The sequence below is a fragment of the Perissodus microlepis genome, chromosome 23, assembly GCF_051167445.1.
Source record: "Perissodus microlepis isolate ML-2025 ecotype Zambia chromosome 23, ASM5116744v1, whole genome shotgun sequence".
NCBI lineage: Eukaryota > Metazoa > Chordata > Actinopteri > Cichliformes > Cichlidae > Perissodus > Perissodus microlepis.
This window is the reverse complement of record NC_140482.1, coordinates 35,451,203-35,474,694: the sequence shown is the minus strand read 5'-3', so window position 1 is coordinate 35,474,694 and position 23,492 is coordinate 35,451,203. Positions and strand designations below refer to the sequence as shown.

Genomic DNA, 23,492 nt, shown 5'->3' with positions numbered 1-23,492 from the left:
TTAAATGATTTTATTTTATTTTTTTAAATCCGAAATTTAACGTCAGGCATCCCAACAGACAGAAGCGTCTTTACGTGAAGGCTCTGCTGGCAACCTGGCAACGCGTAATCATCCCTGAAGCCGCTGCTCAATTTTTTTTATTCATACTGTGCGCTAGTAGCAACAATTATGGCTGGGATGTTTCTGTTTTAAACATGTTTAAATTGATGGTCGGATTGAGTTAAATTTGTTTGTTGTAATAGAAGTACAGGATGCGTTTTGCGGCAAAGCGCTGCGGGGTGCAGTTCAGCCCTCCATCCATAGTTTTAATTTATGAGCACACGGAAACCAAAAAGGTGCGAAAAAGAATAATACCTGTGCGAAATTTCTCCAAATACTCCGGTAAGGCACCACGGACACGTTGGGACTCGTTCTCTGTGCTCCATGTCACATGTTGCAAGATATAAGAATAGAAATAGCTAGAATCAGTGTGAGAATATTATTTTAGCCTCGTTTGCTGTATATTAATAATTATATGATACTCTAGTAAATCTAAAAAACCTGTCAGAGTCATGAGCCCCTGAGGTTTTAATTTCTATATCTTGTGGATAGCAGCAGGTAGATTACCTGCAAGCTGTTGAGCCTCAGGCTCCTATCTTTGACTAAAATAGGAGCATCTTACTTTGTTTAACTAAGGTCATTGCTAGTGAGTGTTAATAATAAATAACTAATGTGTAATACATGGAAATCTACCTTTATCGTGCTGCGTTTTTTCCTTCCTGTTTTTGTTTTGTTTTCTTGTTAGCCCATTTTTTGAGACATAGTTACTGTGATCAGAGCTGGAGTCATGAATGCACACTGCATTAACATATGTATGTAGCTTAATTTGTTCTTGTAGATTGCCACAAAGTAACTGGGCAGGACTACAACCATCCTATTACCTCATGCTGTCTCTTCCAGACTACAGCATGGCTGCTGAAAGGCTGAAGAACAACCCTCGGCACAGGGACTACCTGGAGGGCGTTTCTCAAAGCCAGCTTGAGAAGCTTCACATTATCCTGCGCGATCACATGCAGGGCTTCAGTCTGGAGCACAGCCTCTCCTCGTTCTGTCTGGACCCTGACGAAGACCTGAACAAACTGGACGATGAGGACCTGGCACGCAAGAAAGGCCAAATGGACGAACTGTTTGAGAAAAACCGGAGACGCAAAGATGATCCTGACTTTGTTTACAACTTGGAAGTTGATTTCACTAAGACCACCTTAGAAAAGTGCAGCTGGGATGATGAATCAGATGATGGATTTTGAAACTCTCTCTTTACCAGTGTTTTAATTAAGAATGTAGATTGTAAATCTATAGTGAGACTGCAGGAACATACAACCCAACTGATGTAGATGGCAATGCTTCAATAAACATCAATATAGTAGAAATACTATGCCTTTAATCAAACAAAAAAACACCATGAACCTCCGTTAATGGCAAGCAAAGACCAAAGCCTGTTAATCAAGGGAAACTAGAGCTATGATTTGGTGTCTGTGTACCATAGCATTTATCTGCAAAATCTTCTTGGGCGCTGATAATTGGCGTCTGTCTTGTGTCAGTGACGTAAAAGATGGATTTAATGCGACATGACCATTCAAACAGCAGTCGCTTTCTAAAACATCAGATATGTATCGGATTCTGTACCACATACGAAAGTGACCCAGATCGGATTTGAAAATATCAGATTTGTGCTGTTCACACTGATCGGATATGGGTCACATAGGGTCAAAAAAGTTGGATTTGATGCGCTTTCGCCTGCAGTGTGAACGTAGCCTTTGTGACAACCAAACGATAGATATTAAATTTATGACATCCAGTGACTGCAGTCTCTAACACTGATGACATAAAGCACCCATGTTAAGGCAAATTACTGCACCCGAAATACTGTTACCCAACTAACTAACCCATAGTTTAAGTTTCCCTCAGGTCACGGTTAATAAACTCCATTTTTAATAACTTGCTTTTGGGAACAGGCCTCCAGCAACACCTAGACTTCATTCATGGAATGAAACAGGCAGAGTTTAGAGGAAGATTTCTAAATCAGGGGGAAAAAACCCCAAACAATGTTTGAGAACAACCTGATAACAAACAAAATTCCATTTTAAGCTGCAGTAAACAAAATCATGCATGGATAATAGTGAATCTTTATTTGTTATAAAATACTGAATTTTACAAAATACAAAGACTTTGGTTCTTTTATCTGTGGCTTACACCTAGATGAGTGATATTCACAGTTGAATATGAAAAGAAGATTCTAAAATCCTATTAAATAAAATCTGAGTGTACACCAGGAAGTAAGCAATACAACAAATATATCTTTGGGGGAAACAATGTGTGCACAAAATAGTTTTATATCATACAAAATATATATATACTTCCATATATATGGTTTGACATGATGTTCTATGGCAAAGTTTTAAAAGAGATAAACTATAACATAAAACTAAGCCTGCATTATCAAACCTTGTAAGGGGAAAATGTCATTCAAAGTGCTTAAATACCTCATTCAGTTGACAATAGACACTGACTGACTGACTGACTGACCGACCGACTGACCATAAGTACCACAATACATTCAAAGATGTCGCAGGTTTTTGTTAAAATGCAATACAGAATGACTTTACATTGCTTTGCTAGTTTGGTTTAAGCTAATCAAAACAGTTTTTTTTTTTTTACATTGTTATCAATTGCAGTCATTTTTGCAGTGCCGATGTATTCCCTAAGGAGGTAGTAACAAAAAAACTGACAATTCCTTTTCCCATCACCATTTACACATGGATTAGGGCATCTGAATTGTAAATTCTCAGCAGGCTGTTAATTTATTTTAAAAAGTCATTTATAAAACTGACATTTCAAGTATGCTTAAGACACAATCCGGGTTTTTGAGTTAGTCTTTACACATGCACGCGCGCGCGCACACACACACACACACACACACACACAGCAAATGACTTAAGAGGAACAACTTCCTGAATGACAATTTGTCAAAACTACACCCAGATGATTACCCAGATTAGACAAATAATACATAGGTAAACTAGTCATTTTAGAGCTAGTGGACAAAGACAGGCATCTTGAAATCCAATAACACGGACATAGTAAAGCAACAAGTATAGATATACTCCAACTCCGGATTAGGCCTTTAAAGAAAGCTTTATGATCCACCATTTATATGGTGCGCTGTACGAACTAAAATATTTTATATATTTATGACATTACGAAACTCTACCCAAAGTACAGATGTTAGAGAAGCACTTCTGGAAATATGAAAACTCATTTTTTCTTCCTGTCCTGGGTGCATCTCGGACAAAACCTGACAGAGTAAAAGGAGGGGAATATGTTAATTTGCTGCAGAAAAAAAAAGCGTAAGATTCCATGAATAACTATATTCTCATCACAGACAAAGAGAATAACACTGTTACTACTCAAAAACGTACCATTTTCCTTTGGGTTTTGTGGCGAGATCAACACAAGCAAAGTGAAACCATTCAATGGGGCACTAAAACCAAGAATAACAAAGAAAAATGTCAATTTAAAAATTAAACCTAAACTTGCTCAGTCAAAAAGGTTCTTACAATAAAGCTTAAGAAGAAATTATAAGTGAAAACCTACATCTGGGTTATCACATCCTATCATTTCTCCATATGACACCTGATGACACAGGCAGTATGTAGGTTCATTTGGATCGACCGGCATGTCTAACACGTCTGATGGCTGCATAGGCAGGAGAGCGTCACTCAAGTCTGGGCTAAAAGACCAACATACAGAGCATGGTTAGAACTAAATATAAACATGAGCCGATTATCCAGTAAACTTGAGTTTGATTGAAGCACTGGTTCAAACGTACCTGTTTTTCATCTTTTTCTTTCTGGGAGAATCTTCATCTGAACCTTTCCTTCCTCTTCCCCTGGATCCACGCTTCTCTCTCAGCCCCCGCACATCATTTTCTGGGGAAAATATTTGCATTATTACACACTTAAAACTCTTGAATTTTGTTGCGTTTATGATCAAAGGCGTGCAGTCACTCAGCTTACTTTTCAAACCTCTGCCATCTGTACTGTCATAGCTCACTTCTAGTTTCTCCTTGAGCTCATTCTCAAACCGTGCCAGATCTGCATCCAGCCTGCGGATATGTTTGTCCACCTACGGTAGAAAGATATTGTGCATATTTAATTCTGAGTACATGTACACATTGATGAAGTAAATCTGATAAACAGGGACAAAAAACAAAAATAATATGACATTAGAATCAGTGGACAGTGACAGGAGACACATTGTTTCGGACTAACCATTTCATATGTCTGCATTGCGAGCTGGACTTTGTCATCACTGAACTCTTTGCACTTGCTGTAGGCATTCTGGATCTTTTGCAGGTGTTCAACTCTCTGCTCAGAAGCTAGATTCTTGACATTTGCGATGTACTCCTCAGCCAGTTTGTCGATCTCTCCTTTCTTTTCTGCACAACAACATGATTATTATAGTGCTGAATAAAACTAGTGATAAAATATTACATGTAAGCTTCCTATTTACAGTTATGGTCAGAAGTTTTCATACAGTTATTGTAGGCATGAATGCCATGGTAAGTTTGCATAGAGCTAAAACAGGGTCAAATGTTTTATTCATTTAAGTTTAAATTTTGATATTTAAAAAATATAAAAAAAATAAAAACTATTTTTAAAAAAATCAATTATGTTGTATTGAATAAATTATTTGTTTTCATGCAAATCTAACATATCAATATGTTGCAACCTAATGTTTGTAACATTGATATACATTAAGGTGGGAAAAGATTTACCACAGCAACAAGGAATACTGTTATCTGATTGGTTTGTAGGTCACTTTCCCACAAGAGCTCTGAACTCCATAGCAAAATCTAATAATTTAATAATCCTGTTCATTTCTGTATATTATACTGAAATTAGAATCTGCCAATTTAATATGCCTTTAACCTTAATGTATATATAGAGTTCGTATCTCTTGCTATGAATTAATGATTTCCTTTAAATGATTTCCTTGAACTGTTCTTATTCCAGGGTGGAATGACTGCATAGCATAAATCTTTAATACCCTTATAAAACAAGACTTGGATGCACAAGTTTGAATATATTTTGGATTTTCTCTAGTCACAAAGGGTCGAAAGTGAGTGGATGTAAACTATTGACAACAGTTTGTCCAAGACTACTGGTAAGTGGTACAACCTAATACATAAGGAGCCTGGCTAAACTGGGTTTTCAGGTATCACAGATTATACTGTCAGAGCCATTTGTTTATTTTGTATAAGTCCATAGAGCGTTTTATTGACTGTAATGTTAAGAGATTAAATTATCACCTTCAGTTCTGTTGTCCAGGTCCCGCATCAAAGTGAAGTTCCTTTGTAGCTCACATGGCAAGTTTTCAATACCTAAAGAAAAGATTAGACAATATTAATGCCTAACAGTTCATTCCAATTACATTTTCTGAACATAATCATCACACTTAATTAATTCTAACCTGTGCTGTAATGCCTTTTTAAAAAGTCAAATGCACAAACTCAACTGAATGCTTCAAAATCAAAGAAATATAAATAAGAAGTAAAGAGCGGAGGTTATTATGACATTAATTACAACCTAGAAATCATTAAGCTTTACACTGAAGCCCTTCTTGTTCTACCTCCTCTCTTTATGGGTCTAATTCTGTCCAACCTGGTCACTCCCAATGCAAATAATAATCTTTAGCTTGACTACCTTCTGTCTTTTTGTTAGCGTTCACTACCACCTACTCAACCATTTCAGTCTTCCTGCTATCCTTCTGTCACAAATCTGCCCTGACACTTGTCTCTGCCCACTCCATCCTGCCTGCACTCTCTTCTTCACCTTTAATGCTAAAGGCTAAAATAAATTTTATCATTATACTTATATAACATTTCATACAACATTTAAAATACTTGAGGTCAAATCTGCACATTAAACACAACACAAATACCATCACAACCATACACTCACGTGTGCATGAATTGCAGAATGTTGTCGTGTAACAATCTGTCTGTACAAAATAACGCTTCACATGTATTACATTTGTCCCAAAAGCAGACATTATTAAGGGCTCATGATAACAACAACTGTCAAGTAAATACACTCTGTACGCCATGTGACACACTTCAAACACCCTGCCCCGGCGCGTAAACTGTTACGGGAAACGCGGTAACCAACAGGTTGTAAATGCTTTCCTATATAAAAACACAAACTGTGACTAAAATGAACCTAGCTTAAATATAAAGACGGTTAATATAACAATTTATCTTTAAATGCCCTTATATAACTAATGCTAGTTGCGTAGCTACAGGCTGCTCCAACATTGCTAGCGCATGAATCAGAAACGATTGCAACCTACAGTCAGTTTTCCTAAATATGTGAAAACAGTTATTTATTACATTCCCTTTTGACTGAATCTGACAAGAGACATTAAGAGCTTACCTACCCCACCTTTATCACTCCTAAGGTAATGTCACGATGCTAACCAGTTAGCTGGCGGGCTAATGACCTAACAGCTTGTTAGTTGCAAACGCACTGCATTGAAACCGCTGTCCAAAAATTTATAATCAATTAAACCTTTAAAAGTTGCATTTTCTATCTGTTGACAGAAATTTACCACATTCTGGATACTTACTGTCAAGGTAATGTTCCAAGTATATTGCCGTCGCCATTTCGAATTAGCTGTTTAGCTTCTGCGTTACCCTCGTTAGCTCCTCAAACTGTTGGCCAGAGAGGTTGGGTTTGTTTTGTAACCCTGGGTCGCCCGTTGGTCAGTTGGCTTGGAGTAATGCGAGTTTGTGAATGCGAGGCTTACAAAAACACAGGAAGTGACAGTTTACCCCAAGCGTGCCTTCACTCCGAACATGCGTGCTGGAGGACAGGGCACAACTTTTTAAGTTTGGTACCTCACATGTAATAAAAAAAAAGTTTCTAAGTACTATTCATTTACTCAAGTATTACGAACACATAACTTTGCTCCCAATCTCCTCAGCTACTGTGTTTATACTAGTTTGTACGCGTTCTATGCCAATTTAATGCATAATTAACAAAATGTATCAGCCAGACATGATGAAACCAACAGGCAAATTCGTTACACACACACTCCCAATGGAATCATGTTTAATAAACATGAGGAATATTAACACAAGCCTCGCCGTCGGCCATGTGATTGCCAAACGTTAGAAACGAACTTCAACAAGCGCGCCCTCGCTCCGTTTGCTAGCACTTTCCACCACTGTCAGCTGATAGGTTACGTCAACCCAAACAAAAACCTCCCTCTCGCAGAAAGACTGAACATTCGTGAAGATGCTCTGTGGGCGTGGCTTAAGGCCTCCGTTGTGTACAGTGTCCGCTAAGTTTAGCGGTCGGGGTTTTTCCTCTCCGTGGAAGGAGTCTTCTTCTTTTTTATTTTTTTTGCATCTCACTTCCGTGTTTGCTGTTTCTCCACGAAAAGCTTGATATCACTCTCCCCCCAAAAAGCATACAAGAAATCAAGTAGGTAACTAATTTATCCAGCCCTTTTACAAGTACGGGTACTAATGCCGTCGGTTAAAATAACAAGTTGTGGTGTTTTAGCGTATTGTAAACACGGTTAACCGATAGCTCAGCTTTGTAATGGCGACGTTTTTATATTAAAAAGCCGCTAACGGTTAGCGATAACCTACATATCAAAGAACTTATATCATATAAAATCCACATTATAACAGGGTTGCTATGGGTGCCATAGCAGTTATTAATCATGAGGACGACCTACTCACAACTGGCCTAGTCTGACTTAAAACCAGGATGACAGCTAAGCAAATAGCCTAAACATTGGTTAAAGCAGGAGAACTGTCAGTTATCTGGCTTTCACCAATGTCATGTCCTAAACATTGTCTAACTAAGCATGGGGGGACTACAGAGTAACTAAATATGGTGTTAATATTTCTGGCCATGTGGCCATATTACCTTGAGCTGTTATTGTAACCTATCATATCTTATCTTATATAAGCTTATGTTTCTGAAAATAGATTTGTGAACTTGCTAATAGTGCTAACAGTCACGAGGTTTGTGTTGGATATGCCACACCCAGTCATATGCTCCTAGTGTCTCAGTAATAACAGATGCTCTCTAATGTATTTACATTTTATTCTGTAGGTGTTACTTCCAAGATGGCTATGGTAAAGAGTGGCTGGCTTCATCGACAAAGTGAGTATCCAGACAAATTAAAGGAAAAACATGAATGCTTGACCTCCACAGTAATGGATCTATTAGTGTTTATGCTGTAAGTGGGGGCAATTGTGTGGTTTAGATGACCTGTATCCTACAATGAAACATTTTTAGCCTGATAGTAGTGATGAGATATGAACATGATAACACAGGAGACTTTGGATCTCAACCTAATCGCGGAATATTTGTTGGAAGAATGATATTTCATTACTCCAGTAAAGAGGGGTCTTTTTTTCTTTTCATTTGTCACCCATCTATAAGAAAACAATATAGCCATAAATATGTCAGATACTCAGATGGTTAAGATGATGTCACATTAAAAATAAACAAACTACCTTTACTATGTCAGGTACCATACTGCGTCGATGGAAAAGAAACTGGTTTGACTTATGGGCTGACGGACGACTTGTGTTCTACAACGATCAACAACGGCGCGACATGGAGGACGACATCCACATGAGGGTCAACTGCATTAACATCCGCAACTCCGCTGGATGTCAGGGTACATGTTTTACGCTTAATGTTGATCTCATGCGGCTGATCCCTGTGCTATTATTACCCACCTCTTTGCACTAATTTTTAATGTTTCACCACCCCACTTGCATTTTTAGAGCTGAACCCACCGGAGGGAAAGACGCGTGATGCCTTGTTCCAGATAGTGTGCAGAGATGGACGGGTCATCAGCCTGTGTGCAGACAGTGCAGATGATGCTCTGTAAGACTGCACATACACACCGAGTCATAAAATTAGTTAGTGTTACGCCCCAGTCTAGGGGTACAGGAACGCAACACAAGTTTGGAAAGATTGCCCCGCCCTGGTCCCCAAAACCATACACAGAGGGAAACCAATTTCTTAGTGAATCGTGATTTATTTTTCTACACTGCAAAAATGAAGCTCCGGGGAGAACAAAGGCCAAAATAACAAACAAAACAAGCTAAGTCAGGAGGAGGTGCTATCTAAAACCCTATGTGAAATCAAGCATCAAACAAAAGACAAGCGCTACACCTAACTCCCTAACTGAAATAAACAGGAGAAAACAGTGCAAGGAAAAACAATAAGGCAGCTCACCCCTTCTGTTGCAGTGCTATTTACAATGTGCTATTTACAATGAAAACTAATGTACACACTATATACAAAACTCAGAAAAGTCGCACAAATGTCTCAGGTTTTGGAGGCCAGGGTCAGGTCTGCTGCTGCTGTCAGTGGCTGCCCCAGGACAACTGCTGGTGGGGGATTTGAAGAAGATCACATGGCCAGGGGACCAATCAGCAGCCATCAGCTCATCCACTCCTCGACCTGCAAAGACTTAAAGGCACAGACAACAACAGCCACCAAAACAGATTATGGACAGGGCCATAACAGTTAGATGTATTTGAGTACAGGTAATTAGAACAGACATTTTTAACTCAAGATGACATAATGTCTGCTTTTGTTGCAGGGCATGGACAATGGCACTTCAAGATGCCAGAGTTAATATGGTGAGATTTTTATACATTATTTAAAGTTAGTGTTGTTGTAACTGACAGTCTGTCATTTTCTGTCACATTACCTGAATAAGCTCTGAATAAAGTTGAACTAAGAGTGACTTGAGCACAGCAGAAGAACTGTCCTCCTGGGAGGAAAACTGGATATTTTTTTTTTATTGTTTTCACTTATCTTAATGTTATGTGCTTGAGTTTTTTTGGTGTTGGCAAGCTTCAGTTGCTGATTTTTGTTATTTGATATTTTTAGGTGGTCACTGCTCCTCAGGTCGGCTTTGCACAGGAGGTGATTGCATCTGCTCCTCCCCCCTACTCGGAATATCCTCCCCAACCGGTGAAAAACAGTATTAATACATCTCTTTTCATGTTCATAACTGAATAAAATTACTTTTTCAGGTCTAAAGTCTTTTATGAAAATAGTGCTACTTACATTACATTTGTCTGTGGTTTAGCATGACTATCACAAGTGAAAATCAACTCAGTGATTAATGTAAAACAAAACAAAAACCAACAAATCCAGTCTTTCTTCTATAAGCCATCTAATACAAAGGGTTTATTAATACAGTAACATCCTTTGTGTCACTTTGTTAAATGTAATTTTTTTTGCCAGGTTTATGCCCCAGGCCCATATGGAGACTACACTGCACCGCCCCCACAGGCCACACAGGTCGTATACTCTGCTGATGGGCAGCCCTACACAGTTGCTTATCCTTATCAATACCAAGGTAAACAGCTGGACATTGCCCACCACTAGTTTATAGGAATCCTGGTAGCTCTGAATTAGAATAGAATAGAGTAGAATAGAATAGAATAGAATAGAATAGAATAGCCCATTATTGTCACTGTAGATGTACAACAAAATTGTGGACTAACTAAACTCTGACCTAAATTTGTCGACAAGCGGACATCTTCACAATATGCATATCCATAATGCAGTAAAGTAGCTGGATTTGAGCCTTATAAAAGAAGTCTTCAGTATAAAAATAAAAACTTTCCACTTTAAAAGGCCTAATATTTGTTTATCAGTAACTGGCTCATTTCAGAACGTGACCGAACTTAGTGGTTGTCAACATACTTCTGAGATTCCCATACTGAGGAAATGTAGTAAGTAAGTAAGTAAGTAAGTTTATTTATTAAGCGCTTTTCATAGACAGGTAGTCACAAAGCGCTGCACACAGAGATTAAAATAAACAGTACGATAAATAGCAAAATGCACAATATACACAATATAGAGTTTAAATGTAAATTAAAAATATAAAAATGTAAAAAGCATTGGTCAACAGAAAGCTTGTTTAAACAGTAAAGTTTTTAACAGTTTTTTTAAAGGATTCTACAGAGTCAACCAAACGTAGTTGTAGAGGTAGACTGTTCCACAGCCTTGGTGCCACAGACTGAAAGGCTCTGTCCCCTTTCGTCTTCAGACGTGTTCTGGGAGCAACCAACAAACTCTGAGTCTGTGAGCGGAGACAGTGAGCAGTAGTGTATTTTGTGAGAAGCTTGGATAAATAATCTGGGGCTTGGCCATTTAGTGCTCTGTACGTTAAAACAATAATTTTAAAACGAATTCTAAAATCTATTGGGAGCCAATGTAAAGAACATAAAATAGGAGTGATGTGAGCTCGCTTGCTAGAGCGAGTTAGTAGTCTGGCTGCTGCGTTTTGCATAGCTTGGAGGCGAGAAAGAGATGATTTATCCAAGCTGGTAAACAGGGAATTACAATAATCTAAACGCGATGACACAAATGCATGGACAATTTTTTCCAGTTCAGCTAAGGAGACCATATGTCGCAATTTAGAAATATTCCTTAAATGAAAGAAACAGGAACGAGACAGAGATTTTACGTGTGAGTCAAGGCCCAGAGAAGAGTCAAGTATTACTCCAAGATTTCGAATATTTGGCTTAGCAGAAGAACAGAAAGGGACAAGAACCTGACTGATTTTAGAATATAGATCAGGAGGAGCTATGATCATGGTCTCTGTCTTGTTCATGTTTAAAACAAGGTAATTGTTAGAAAGCCAGTCAGAAACCTGAGTTAAGCACTGGACTAGGGTGGACAGCCTATCCAGCTGATGAGGCTTAAAGGACATATACAGCTGAATGACATCGGCATAGAAATGATAAGATAGGTCACTAAAAGACTGAATAATGCCAGCTAGAGGAAGCATATAAAAAGAAAATAATAATGGACCCAATACTGAACCCTGTGGAACCCCGCAGGTTAGGGCAGCAGTGTTAGAGGAGAACCTATCAGTCCTAACAGAAAAAGTCCTGTCTGATAAGTAGGAAGAAAACCAGTCTAAGGCAGTTCCAGATACACCAGCCAGAACCTTCAGCCTGTTGAGTAGGATTTTGTGGTCGATGGTGTCAAAGGCAGTGCTAAGATCAAGCAAAATGATCACGGAACAATTTCCTGCATCAGATGCCATTAGTAGATCATTATAGACCCTTAAGAGAGCGGTCTCCGTAGAGTGCTGCTTTTGAAAGCCAGACTGAAAAGGGTCAAAAATCTGCAATCGGCATAGTAAGGACCTGAACTGATTTTCTACAATCTTTTCTAATAATTTACTTATAAATGGCAATCTTGAAATAGGACGATAACTACTAGGGGAGGCAGGATCTAAATTCTGTTTTTTTAACAGAGGGGTTACCTCAGCATGTTTAAAATAGGACGGAACACAGCCTTGCCTCAGTGAATTGTTGATGATGGATAGTAATGTGGGACCAATGCTGGTGAGAGTCCCAGACAGGACAGAGGGAGGTAATATATCTAAGGAGCATGATGAGGATTTCATTTTACCTATTACTGCAATTAAGTCACTGAGTGTGATTGGAGAAAAAGAAGTAAATGACCCGGGACAACAAGGGGCATCTTCATAAGGGGAGGCACTTGAAAAGATTTTGGATCTCAAGTCCATCACCTTATTTACAAAGTAATTGAGGAAAGTGCTACAGTCTTCGTCAGAAAGTAACACAGCATGCTGAGTTGGAGGAGAAACAATACTATTGATAGTATCAAATAGAATTCTTGGGTTATTTTTATGACGATTTATGAGATTATTGAAGTAAGAGGATCTGGCCTCTTGGTGCATAGTATGGGATTTCTGACGTAGTAATTACCAGTGCTGTCATGCTGATGCTTAACAAGAGTATTACATACCATCTTAGTTACTATAAGAACATTTGCTCATTAACAAATAGAAAAACATGCAGCTTAGTCTAAAATCTTTATTAGTTTTTCAGGTACTTAGATAAAAATGTATCATGGACTTTAAATTCATTCTTAAACAAATGGGTCTCAAAAACCCATCTAGATGCTCTTATTTGTGACCAGAGGATAAAGTGAAAAGGTAGAATAGTTTAACAGACTTTAAATTGTATGAACTTACCATCATAAAACTTGTGTTTTGTAGGTGGGTACGTTGCTCCTGGAGTGAACCATGTCATCATTCGGGAGCGACAGCGTGACGACGGAGGAGATGTGGCTTTGGGCATGCTCGCTGGAGCGGCAACCGGTTTAGCACTCGGCTCTCTCTTCTCTGTATTCTAGCGTCAGAACTAATGTACTTCTAGCAGCCAGTGACTCCCTCCCTCTGTATTTATATGGCCTCTTCTCTGTATCATCACGTGAGTTAGAATGAAACGTGTCTTTTGGGCTACATCTATCTGACGCATAATTGTGATGTGCAGTGAATTACTCACCATGTATTCTCAGCACTTTCAAATACAGTCTATGTTGCTGTTTACCAACATCTTTGTGTTATCTGAATATGAATATTCTTAACCAAAAAACATAATGTAATATAAGCATTACTTAATTTTCAAAGTTGTCAAAATGACAGAAAAGACACTACTCCTTCATGCACGTTTCAGGTTCTCTCCTGTCAATTTGCTTCCACTTCACGGTGCACAGATGTTTTTTTTTTTGTGTGTTTATTTCCGTTTAATGTATGTTTCTCTATTTTAATGTTTTGTTGTTTTGATTGTGAATTTGCATCGTATCTTTGACTCCTGAGGTAATTAGTGGTGGAGGTAGCTTCAGATGAGTATTACACGCACACAAAGCAATGATCACTTTAAGTGTAGTTTTCTGAGGGACCCGTGTGATGAACATTGGTTTGATTATATAGTCTGTTATATTGTAACCCTGGCATTTACATGAAGTGAAATGGGACATCACTCCTTGAGATTTATAAGTGCTTGGTTTATGTTTTTTTCATTGGCAGCTTTTCAATCATACCTTTGATTTAAAGTGTTTTTTTTTTTTTAATCTCCATAGACTTAAAAAAAACCCTTAGCAGGTAAATCTCTTGAGTCATTTCACTTGGCTAGGATCCTTTTTTTCTCAGCATATAAATTATGACCGCTTTTAAAATTCAAACTTCTGCTCAATAGAAAACATTTTGGTCTACATTTCAAACAGATTTTTTCATCACTACTGACACTGAATTAAGAGATGTATAAGAAATGTTTTGCAAGCAGCCTATTGATGTAATTTTTTCTACAAGTCTTAATTTGTTTGTTGCTGTGAAATTAATATTCACTTATCATATAAGGAAATTAAATTGTGATTTACACTGCATTAGAAATATAGAAATATGATAGTTAACTAAGAGATGTATTTTAACAAATAAACATATTTACAAAGTTAATGTTTTCATTCCTTTATTTAGCCCTGAGACTTCTGTTCACAGAACATATCCAGTAGAATACAAGAAAAGTGCAAGTGACCTTTTTTTATTAATGTAACCCCTGCAAACCCAAATGAAATTCTTAAATATATTTAAAACCCAAAGGCAACACAGCTAGAGCATATTCATTTATAAATAAGTCAGAACATAACTAGAACACAGTAAAGTGTCAGTAATCTAACAGGAGAAGGCTGAAAGAAAATGCAACGGCATATCAGAATTAAGAAATTCTTTCATTTTCTCAACATCAGTTTAAATCCCAGAAGATCCTTTTGGAAGCCATTAATGATTTGTATGTAGTGAAAAAAAGATTGCCATTGTTCACAGACTTCATTGCATAAATTCCTGTTAAATGTCAATCACAACACCAGTTCTGTTAATCAAAGTATTAAAATCTGCCTTAGACTACATAAAGTATGTAGTGATGGAAAGATGCCAGGATCTACCCACTGTAGCCGTTGCACATACTTTTCTAACAGTGATGCAGTTTCAGATAAAAACGCTTCAGTTTGAAATATAATAAGAAAAACCCTTAAAAAAATAACGTAAACACAAGCCTCGGTGGATTGATAGATTAACGTGGCTGAAAGAGGCGATTCCTCAACTGGTTGGTTGATTTTTTTTTAAAAAAAGATCTATGATTGTGACAAAAGGATAAATGTTTTTTGTCAGCTGTAAGACTGATTTGCTGCAACCTCTGGCCCATTAAACCTGTGACATTTTCCACCATTTTTGACACAGCAGTTGAAAAGGCGAATCAAATGATCTGAAGCATAACTGAGAGTAAAGATAGTTGTTAAGTGCAGTCCTATTTTTGAGTACAAAGATATTATTAGCCTTCTTGACCAAAATCTTCAGTAAACTTCTTCAGCTTCTCCAAATCCTGCTCGTTCACCGTAGGCTTGGTGTTGCTTTGTGACCTCAGCATGTCAGCCTGTATAGAGAACATTAGGTAGGTCAGAATAGATTACAGTCACTGGGTTTGTCAATAACAGAGAGAGAGAACTGACAGAGACAGATTGCGATTCATTGTTAACCACAATGAAGGGAAAAAAAACATTTCATAATTGTTCACTGACTTTGATGGTGCCTTCTGGTCAATTTCATCCACAAGCAAAACACTGTTAAATGCCAGTAAGCTGCTGTTATGTGACCAACAACTAACAAGAGGGCAAAGAACCCAATAACCTGTAACTGAAGATTTTTTTTCTCTGAGCAATAATAATGTATGATGCAAGCAGAATCCTGACAATCAGCAGGATCCAACCAGCAAACACTGTGTCACTGGCAAGTCAAATATGCAAATGTTAATTTCATTTCAATGTAATGCATTGAAAATGATGGGTAACAATATCTATGCTAACTGCTTAGACTCCTCGTTATAACATTACAAAAATGTACAAAACAGACTATGTTTTTTTTTTTTTTTTCCAGAAAGCAGACTCTGTTCATCTGGTTTCAGTGAGAGAAATGTTTAGTCACTCATTCGAGATGCATTTTAGAAAAATCTAACATTTTTAGCCACCAAAAATGACTTTGTTAACCTTTTAGCTCTCGGTTACATTTTGCTGGGCTGGATTAATTTTCTATCCAGTGGGTGTAGTTTTCCGAATATCAACTGATGAAAGAGCCCTTTTCTTACCATGGATACAACTGGCTCTAGAAGTTTCTCTCCAGGGACCTCCATCCATGTCATTTCAATGGAGTTGGGCTCTCCAGGTGAGCACGGAGTCAGCAGGTCATCGACCACAACGCCAGGATTGTTCCATGTTGACCCTCGAACCTGAATTAGTATGGGCATAAGGACAGGAATAAAAAATTATAAAAAGAAACACCACACAGTGCTGCCTCCCTCTGGTTGAATTTATATTTTAGATTGATAAGTTTATTATGAGCTGGGATAGTCTCCAACAGCTATAAGGATAAGTGGAAGTGGATAGAAGTTTATTTTGGAGTTACAAGAAAGACTCCTGCCCACAGAATGAGCTTCAAGAACAGTTGCAGACATAAAAACACAAGTTATAGGCATAAACTTGATATGCATACAATTAAAGTACATGCCTGACTGTTTATTGTGAGTAGCCATGTGTCTCAAAACACAAATTTGGGGAAGAAGTCACAATGCCTTTAACCAGCTAATCCCAAATGACCACTCCTCTGTCAAACACACCCAAGCCTATAAAAAGGCACTACAGCTTTGGAGAAAATTACATCTGTAAGAATGCCACGACTGGTACAATCTGACTGGGATCTTCCCACTGGAATGCTGGAGGCAGGGTGAACCACCAGACAAGTTCAACTCCACAGAAAACCAGTGGAGTCATTTTAGTAACAGAGTAAAACAGTGTAATCCTCCTACGTAGACTCAGCAGCAACTCAGCGCAACAGTGACTGAAGAGTAAGCTGCCATCCCACAGGACGACACCTGACCATGAGGAGGCATATTACAGCCAAAGTCAGTGCAGACGGGGGGTACACTAATTATGGATTGCCTTTTTTTGTAACCTGCAGTTATATTAAACACAATATATAGTGATATATCAAATTTGGACATTTTTTGGTCTTTTTTCCACATTGTTTTATCACTGATTAAGTTAAAAGGTATAAGGTACAAGCAATATATGAGTGCTGATTTGCATATAACACAAACTACACCAGTGCATTTGCAAAGAAATGTAGTGGTGCGTTTTTAAATTCTTTGAGTACAGTTGTATGTAAAGATGAGATAAGCACCTTGTCAGGTGTATGAATTTCAAGTATGACAGTTAGTTTGATTTTGGAATAATATACTTCCACTTGATCCCTGAACCAGGTTTTCTTGCATTTAGAAATATGACAAAAAGAGCATGTCAAGCAACAGTTACTGTGGTTTTACCCTTTTGAAGTGCGTGGCTGTCTGAACCTTCCTGACTGGCTGCATCAGGGCGTCCCTGACAATTATACTGATGTCAGCTCCGGAGTAGCCATCTGTCTTTTTGCCCAGAGTCACAAAATCCGCCTCTGTCAGGTTATTGGGGGTGGAGCCCAGATGCAGTTTGAACATGGAGGAGCGGGCATGTTCCTCCGGCAGAGGAATGTAGATTCGCTTTTCAAACCTGAGACACAAACGAGCATTAAACCTCTTAAATCCTGGTTGTTAGCCCAAAAACACTGATGAACAGTACTAGGTAATATAAGAGGTGATTAGGTAAGTAAAAGTAAGTAAAATGTATTTATATAGCGCTTTTCACAGATAAAAAAGGTAGGGATCATTTGTATAGAAACAAGTGGATCTGACCTTCTCCTGATAGCTGAGTCCAGCGACCATGGTATATTAGTTGCACCCAGGACAAGGATTCCGTCATTATCATTACCAACACCTGAGAGGAGAAAAGAGTTGCACAATTAGTCAACTGAGCACTCAATATTTTCAGGTTTTTGTGATTTTGCTGTAACAAAATAAAGAAAAAAATAGGTGACTCTGGGCTGCGGGCTGTTACAGATGATTTTTAGACAAATAAATGCTTAAAACAATCAGTTGTCATGAATAACTGAACTATGAGCCATAGTTCATGACACTTCTTATCGTCTTTCCAGCTGTTGGTTCAAATCTGTAAGTATCTTCTTTCTCACCCTGCATCTGAACGAGGAACTCCGTCTTGATTCTGCGAGCTGCTTCACTCTCATTCTCGCTCCTGGAGCCACAGAGGGAGTCGATCTCATCAATGAAAATGATCGATGGTTTGTGTTCTCTGGCTAAAGAGAACAAGTTCTTCACCAACCTAAAGACAGACAGAAGTGGAAAAAATAGATCCATTTTTCTTGACAGTAACTTTGTCATAGTCTTAATTTTGCCACTACGTAAAGAACTTGGGCCTCACTTTTCACTTTCTCCTAGCCACTTAGACACAAGATCAGAGGATGAGATTGAGAAGAAGGTGGAATTGTTAGCTTCTGTGGCCACGGCTTTGGCCAAGTAGGACTTTCCTGTTCCTGGAGGCCCAAACAAAAGGATCCCCCGCCAGGGTGTTCTCTTGCCTACAAAAGAAGTTTCAGTCTTTAAAAAAAAAAAGGAAACAAAAAACTTTTTCACAAAAAAAAAAAAAAAAAAAAAAAAAAAAAATCCCTGCCTGTAAACAGATGTGGGAATTTGATTGGCAGAATAACAGCTTCTTTAAGGGCTTCTTTGGCTCCTTCGAGTCCAGCTACATCGTCCCACTTTATGTTGGGCTTTTCCATAACAATGGCACCTATAAAATAAATGAGGTTCAGAAATACCAACACATTTGGCTTTTCAAGAAATTGTATGTCAGTGATATGCACCTGACAGTTGATTTTGGAACTTCTTTTTTTCTTGGTCTTCACCTTCATCACTTTCATTCCTAAAAGGTGGTGGTGGGGAGAGGGGGAGGTCAGGGGGGGTTATAAGCATAGGGCAAGAAAAGGACAGAACACTTCTGTAGAACAAATGTAGAACCCATGGGAGTAAGAATAAAAATAAACTTAGTAAAGAATATTACAAATTAATTGTAAAAATAAAAAGCTGTATAGATCCACCTAAATTCGGGAATCATCCTTTCTTTACAAACTACTGACTAATGGTTCTCTTATGTGTGACTTCTAAATCAGAACACCAGGTGGCACACTTTACCAACAAAAGCAGAGCCATACAGTAAACCAAAATTCAACAAGAAAAACATGTTTAGATAGTGACACTATGTCACTTACACTTTCATAACAATTTTACAGCAACAGTCACAGAGTTAGACACTTCTGGGGAAATTATGACAAAGATTCAAAGAATAATACAGTTAGGTCTATGGCTGTGCGATATGACCAAAATCTCATATCCCGATATAAGAATTCTAACGTCCGATAACGATATAAATCACACAAATGTAACATTTTCTGTAAATTCTGTGAATCTCGGGCAGCTCGTCTTGCGGGAAGTGTTTCCAGCTGCGCGTCGTGTAGCTGGAGTCGAGTGTTTTAACCAATGCATGAAACGATACATTTTTAGACATAAGTTGTAACGGCCGCCGTTTTCTTTGTGAGTATTTATTACACGGCGTGCTGCGGGGAAAAGCCTGTTCTAACGTTTGAGTCTAAGGTTTATTTTTTAGCGCCTGGCGGCTCTTTTTTACTTCTCATCCGTAAATAATCTGCTCTTTCATGTGATTCAGTTTATTTTGAAAAGTCTCAACAGGATCTTGAGCTTTATTGTGAAAGGTTTATGTGGAACATAAACAAGCGGACACGCGATGGTGTTACCGTCGTTGTTGCTAACCACAATGCATAAAAACAGGCGCTGTGGTTATATTAAATGTAAGAAAAAGAGAGAACTTTAAGAAATTAATATAGCCACTACAGTGACCATCAAAACGATGAAAAAATATTGCCGTAAACAGTTTATTTTGCGACACCACAAAACGATAGACGTTTTTATATCGTCATCCGATATATATCGTTATATCGAACAGCCCTAGTTAGGTCCATATATATTTGGACACTGACTTACAGCCAAACCCAGGCGTTTACTAAAGCAAAGATGTGTAATAATCTTGAATGGCCAAGTCAGTGACCTGATCTTAACCAAAACAAACATGCATTTCACTTGTTGTAGACTAAACTTTGAACAGAAAGGCTCACAAACAGCAACTTTTTATCAGCATTAAAAAGGAGGAAACCCAGCATCTGGTGATGTCAAGACTTCAGGCTGTATTTGCCAGAAAAGGGTTTTCAACCAAGTATTAGAAATGAACATTTTAGTTTCAGTTATTTAATTCAACTACTTTTGAGTTGTATTACAAAATGCTTTAATTCCTCAAAGTATTATGCAGTATTTTTGTTCAACCCACTAATTTAAAGCTGCTGAAGTTAAATAGAGATCAAAGCAGTTGGAGATTGAGAAATCCCATCCTTTTACCTATTTTTTTTTTTTATAAGACTGAGCTAATCACACAGCAATGCTGCAGATGATGAAAAGACATTTGTTTGGTAAGTCGTGTTATACCCCAGATGGAACCGAGCACATCAAGTAATAACTCTGTATTTCAGTGGTTAAAATGTTATGTAAAAGTGTTTATATGTAATGCATTTCAATAATAAAGCATAACAGGTAGAACAACCTGTCTGATGTGTATACAAGTGAGTGTGATTAAGTTATAGCAACCGGCTGACATCTGCAGGTGATTTAACAACTGTAAAGGTAAGTGGATCGTCATGCAAATTATCAGAACAACACTTCAACAGATAAATAATAAATAAAAATTCAGAGGCTTCAAATTCATTAACATACATGTTCTGCTGCCTTCAGCTGAATGGAAAGGTTTAATGAACTGAATGAGACATTTTTCATGCAGTATAAAAATGCTGTTGACACCTCATTAAATGGGACTTACTCATCCATTTATAGATAAATACAGGCTGTTTTACAGATGTTCCTGCTTCAGCTGCATTAAATGTTCATTAAATGCATCTGCTGACTGGAAAGTGATTCATTAAAATGGTTTATTTACGCATTAAGCGTTATACATAAGTATTTACTGTTGAACAACTGTTCCAATAACTTTGCTTGTTTTTATTGATTAAATCCACAAAGTGGATGCAGATTGAGCAATGTGCTTCTGAGCGAACGATTGTGAGAGTAAAGTTTAAGACTCAAAGAAAGTCAGCTGAATTTACAATGAGGCAAAAACATTTTAAAATATCTGTCACAGATCTAACTTTAAATTTAATAAATAAATGGATATATATTTGTACACATTTAAACTGATCTCTGTCTCAGTCCGTTAAAAAAATTGCACATAGAATTTCAAGACAACTAACAATAACTCTCAACTTTGTCCATTATTCAGACCAAATTACATTTAGCTTTCCTTTCAGGAAATTACCCAGCCTGCAGAACAAAGTCTAAACTGTAAACAAAGCAACAAACATTGGGAAATGGACTCAGATTTATTGATTGCTCCTACCCTTTGTCACCAGACTCTTTGACGGGTTTGGCTGGAGGAGCGTTCTCTTTCTTCTTCAGATATTGCTTCAGTTGCTCAGCTCTGTCCAGGTAGTCAGCACATTTTGCCCTGATGCTCTGCTTCGCCCGATCGCCTTGGGCCTCATCTGCAACGCAAAAAACTGACTTAGATCATTCATGCGGAACCTGCGGAGTTTAAAACAGCACAAAGGATGTACAAATCTAACAGTGGTACAAGTTTCTCACACTTCACAACATGAAGGAAGTATTGCACTGCGTGCTGATAACATCTGAGGGCCTCGTCATAGTTTTTGGCCTTGTCTTCCTCTGCGGCCTTGCTGGCCAAATCTATAGCTTTCTGAAAACAAACAAGATGAAACAGAAGGATTTATTACACATTTATAGAACTTATATGAATTTTTTTGGTTCTTGTTTGTGCTTCTTGTTTGGTCATATATGCAGGTAAGTTGTTTAGCATGGTGGGGCGATCGTGGAGAAGAGTTGGCAGTTCGTCTTGTAATCGGAAGGTTGCTGGTCCGAGCCCCGGCTCCAACAGCCTCAGTCGTTGTGTCCTTGGGCAAGACACTTCACCTGTTGCCTACTAGTGGTGGTCAGAGGGCCTGGTGGCGCCAGTGTCCGGCAGCCTCGCCTCTGTCAGTGTGCTCCAGGGTGGCTGTGGCTACAATGTAGCTTGCCATCACCAGTGTGTGAATGGGTGGATGACTGAATGTGTAAAGCGCTTTGGGGTCCTTAGGGACTAGTAAAGCGCTATACAAATACAGGCCATTTACCATTTACCATTTTAAACTTATAAAATACACTTTAAAAAGATAGTATTCAAAAGTATTACTAACACCATAAATTAAAATTCTAAATTGTGGTGTCCTGTGATTACATATGCAGCATTTTAAAATTAGACATAATTATTCTATATTGATAATTCAGTCTAGGCTGTTCCATCCAATGGGTGGGGTCTTACTAGAAACACCTCAGGGCCAAAAAACAAGAAAATGATTACATAAATGTTATACACACACAGGCCTCCTTGTACATCATATTTGTTCCGTTTGTGAAATACTGGGTAATTTGGGGGATATTAAAGCTACTTCAGTGACTTGCTAACAGTTCATGGATATCTTAAACAATGAGCCAAGTTTTGTTGTTGTTGTTTTTGCTATCCATAGCAACAATTACCTGTACAATTTAAGTTATACATTGTTTTCTAATTGTAAAAAGTACAACTCTGCCCATTTAAATTCCCTGAGACAGAAACGCAGTAGCAAAAAGCTAACTTTTATGTAAATAAAGTAATTTAGTACTTTACTTTCCTACTTTTCATCACTGGAAAAGGGAAAACACCTAGAAAATATGTTTCACTATGGGACAATAAAGCCCCAACTAAATATTGTTAGAGTTTCTTCATCTATGAAGCATTAGTAGTGATTTACACTCCTTACGCAGTAGTGCCTGTTTTTTTTCCATTACTTATAATTGAATTTATGGCTAAATACATTCAAGTTGGCTTATTGTTAGTCTCTAAATTAGACATCCATACAATATAAAATCCCGAGTTGCTTATTTAATAAAAGGCTGAGTTTATTAAAAGCCGAGTTAACATCTCTTTGATTTGGGCAGTCTTATGTAATCATTGTTAGTAAATGTCTGCCACTTACCTGTAAATTACTGCCCGCCATTGGATGTTTTTCTGTCGGTCAAAGTTTAGTATTTGACTTTAAATAAAACCGTAAACTCGCTCACTTCTTCTTTTTCTCTATTATCTATCACATATGGTTTACTGTCGAACAACTTTAGAAGCCAAACATCCCAAGTGTCTCTCTTCCGCATAAACAAGCGCTCCAGTCACTTCCGCGATGGTCACGTGACATGAAGTAGCTTAACAGCGGCTGTAATTTCTCGTCTTTCATCCGTACATTTGAAAGTTATTTTAATTAATAGAACTTACCATATAAACGTGTACGTTCATAACCGCTTTAACGTTTTTGAGGGAAAAAACGGAATTAATGTAATTAAATCACAGCATAGGTGAGCTACAGGCGTCTGTTAATAGGGATAATAGTGACCTCTAGTGGGTATTCGTCACATAACTAGCACACCATTGTATTATCAAAAT

The 23,492-nt window shown here is 37.9% G+C and overlaps 4 protein-coding genes across 5 annotated transcripts; 2 read left to right on the top strand and 2 right to left on the bottom strand.

Annotated features, from left to right (window-relative positions):
• Positions 1-79: 79 nt before the first annotated feature.
• cep19 (centrosomal protein 19) lies at positions 80-1,409 on the top strand. The gene is made up of 2 exons (XM_084920901.1): positions 80-381; positions 940-1,409. The coding sequence occupies exons 1-2, from the start codon at positions 252-254 to the stop codon at positions 1,284-1,286; spliced, it is 477 nt and encodes a 158-aa protein (XP_084777027.1). The 5' UTR covers positions 80-251; the 3' UTR covers positions 1,287-1,409.
• Positions 1,410-2,147: 738 nt separating this feature from the next.
• On the bottom strand, positions 2,148-6,905 carry ing5a (inhibitor of growth family, member 5a). The gene is made up of 8 exons (XM_084920898.1): positions 6,667-6,905; positions 5,351-5,422; positions 4,311-4,477; positions 4,056-4,164; positions 3,869-3,968; positions 3,634-3,769; positions 3,459-3,520; positions 2,148-3,334 (listed from the first exon to the last, which is right to left on the bottom strand). Exons 1-8 carry the CDS (start codon positions 6,701-6,703, stop codon positions 3,295-3,297), a joined length of 723 nt encoding a protein of 240 aa, XP_084777024.1. The 5' UTR covers positions 6,704-6,905; the 3' UTR covers positions 2,148-3,294.
• A 432-nt stretch (positions 6,906-7,337) lies between these two features.
• Positions 7,338-14,370, top strand: plekhb2 (pleckstrin homology domain containing, family B (evectins) member 2). 2 transcript variants are annotated; one of them, XM_084920899.1, is made up of 8 exons: positions 7,338-7,526; positions 8,169-8,219; positions 8,590-8,742; positions 8,852-8,954; positions 9,679-9,718; positions 9,972-10,055; positions 10,332-10,446; positions 13,132-14,370. In XM_084920899.1, the coding sequence occupies exons 2-8, from the start codon at positions 8,183-8,185 to the stop codon at positions 13,266-13,268; spliced, it is 669 nt and encodes a 222-aa protein (XP_084777025.1). In that variant the 5' UTR covers positions 7,338-7,526; positions 8,169-8,182; the 3' UTR covers positions 13,269-14,370. The 2 variants fall into 2 exon arrangements, with proteins under 2 accessions (XP_084777025.1, XP_084777026.1); XM_084920900.1 differs by having other exon boundaries at positions 7,338-7,530.
• On the bottom strand, positions 14,367-23,248 carry LOC146361957 (vacuolar protein sorting-associated protein 4B-like). The gene is made up of 11 exons (XM_084920893.1): positions 23,035-23,248; positions 21,608-21,719; positions 21,363-21,507; positions 18,712-18,770; positions 18,519-18,638; positions 18,270-18,426; positions 18,022-18,170; positions 17,687-17,768; positions 17,285-17,504; positions 16,052-16,192; positions 14,367-15,343 (listed from the first exon to the last, which is right to left on the bottom strand). The coding sequence occupies exons 1-11, from the start codon at positions 23,053-23,055 to the stop codon at positions 15,242-15,244; spliced, it is 1,308 nt and encodes a 435-aa protein (XP_084777019.1). The 5' UTR covers positions 23,056-23,248; the 3' UTR covers positions 14,367-15,241.
• Between the last annotated feature and the right edge of the window lie 244 nt (positions 23,249-23,492).

Coding starts and splice junctions, on each gene's coding strand:
- cep19 (XM_084920901.1), top strand. CDS start 252: ATGCGTTTTGCGGCAAAGCGCTGCGGGGTGCAGTTCAGCCCTCCATCC. Junction 382..939: donor AAATTTCTCCAAATACTCCG/GTAAGGCACCAC, acceptor TGTCTCTTCCAG/ACTACAGCATGGCTGCTGAA.
- LOC146361957 (XM_084920893.1), bottom strand. CDS start 23,055: ATGGCGGGCAGTAATTTACAG. Junction 21,720..23,034: donor TGGCGGGCAGTAATTTACAG/GTAAGTGGCAGA, acceptor GTTTGTTTTCAG/AAAGCTATAGATTTGGCCAG. Junction 16,193..17,284: donor CAGCCACGCACTTCAAAAGG/GTAAAACCACAG, acceptor ATACTAATTCAG/GTTCGAGGGTCAACATGGAA.
- ing5a (XM_084920898.1), bottom strand. CDS start 6,703: ATGGCGACGGCAATATACTTGGAACATTACCTTGACA. Junction 4,478..5,350: donor CCTGGACAACAGAACTGAAG/GTGATAATTTAA, acceptor GTTGTTGTGCAG/AAAAGAAAGGAGAGATCGAC. Junction 3,770..3,868: donor AAGAAAAAGATGAAAAACAG/GTACGTTTGAAC, acceptor TTGGTCTTTTAG/CCCAGACTTGAGTGACGCTC.
- plekhb2 (XM_084920899.1), top strand. CDS start 8,183: ATGGCTATGGTAAAGAGTGGCTGGCTTCATCGACAAA. Junction 8,955..9,678: donor GACAGTGCAGATGATGCTCT/GTAAGACTGCAC, acceptor CTTTTGTTGCAG/GGCATGGACAATGGCACTTC. Junction 10,056..10,331: donor CGGAATATCCTCCCCAACCG/GTGAAAAACAGT, acceptor TTTTTTTGCCAG/GTTTATGCCCCAGGCCCATA.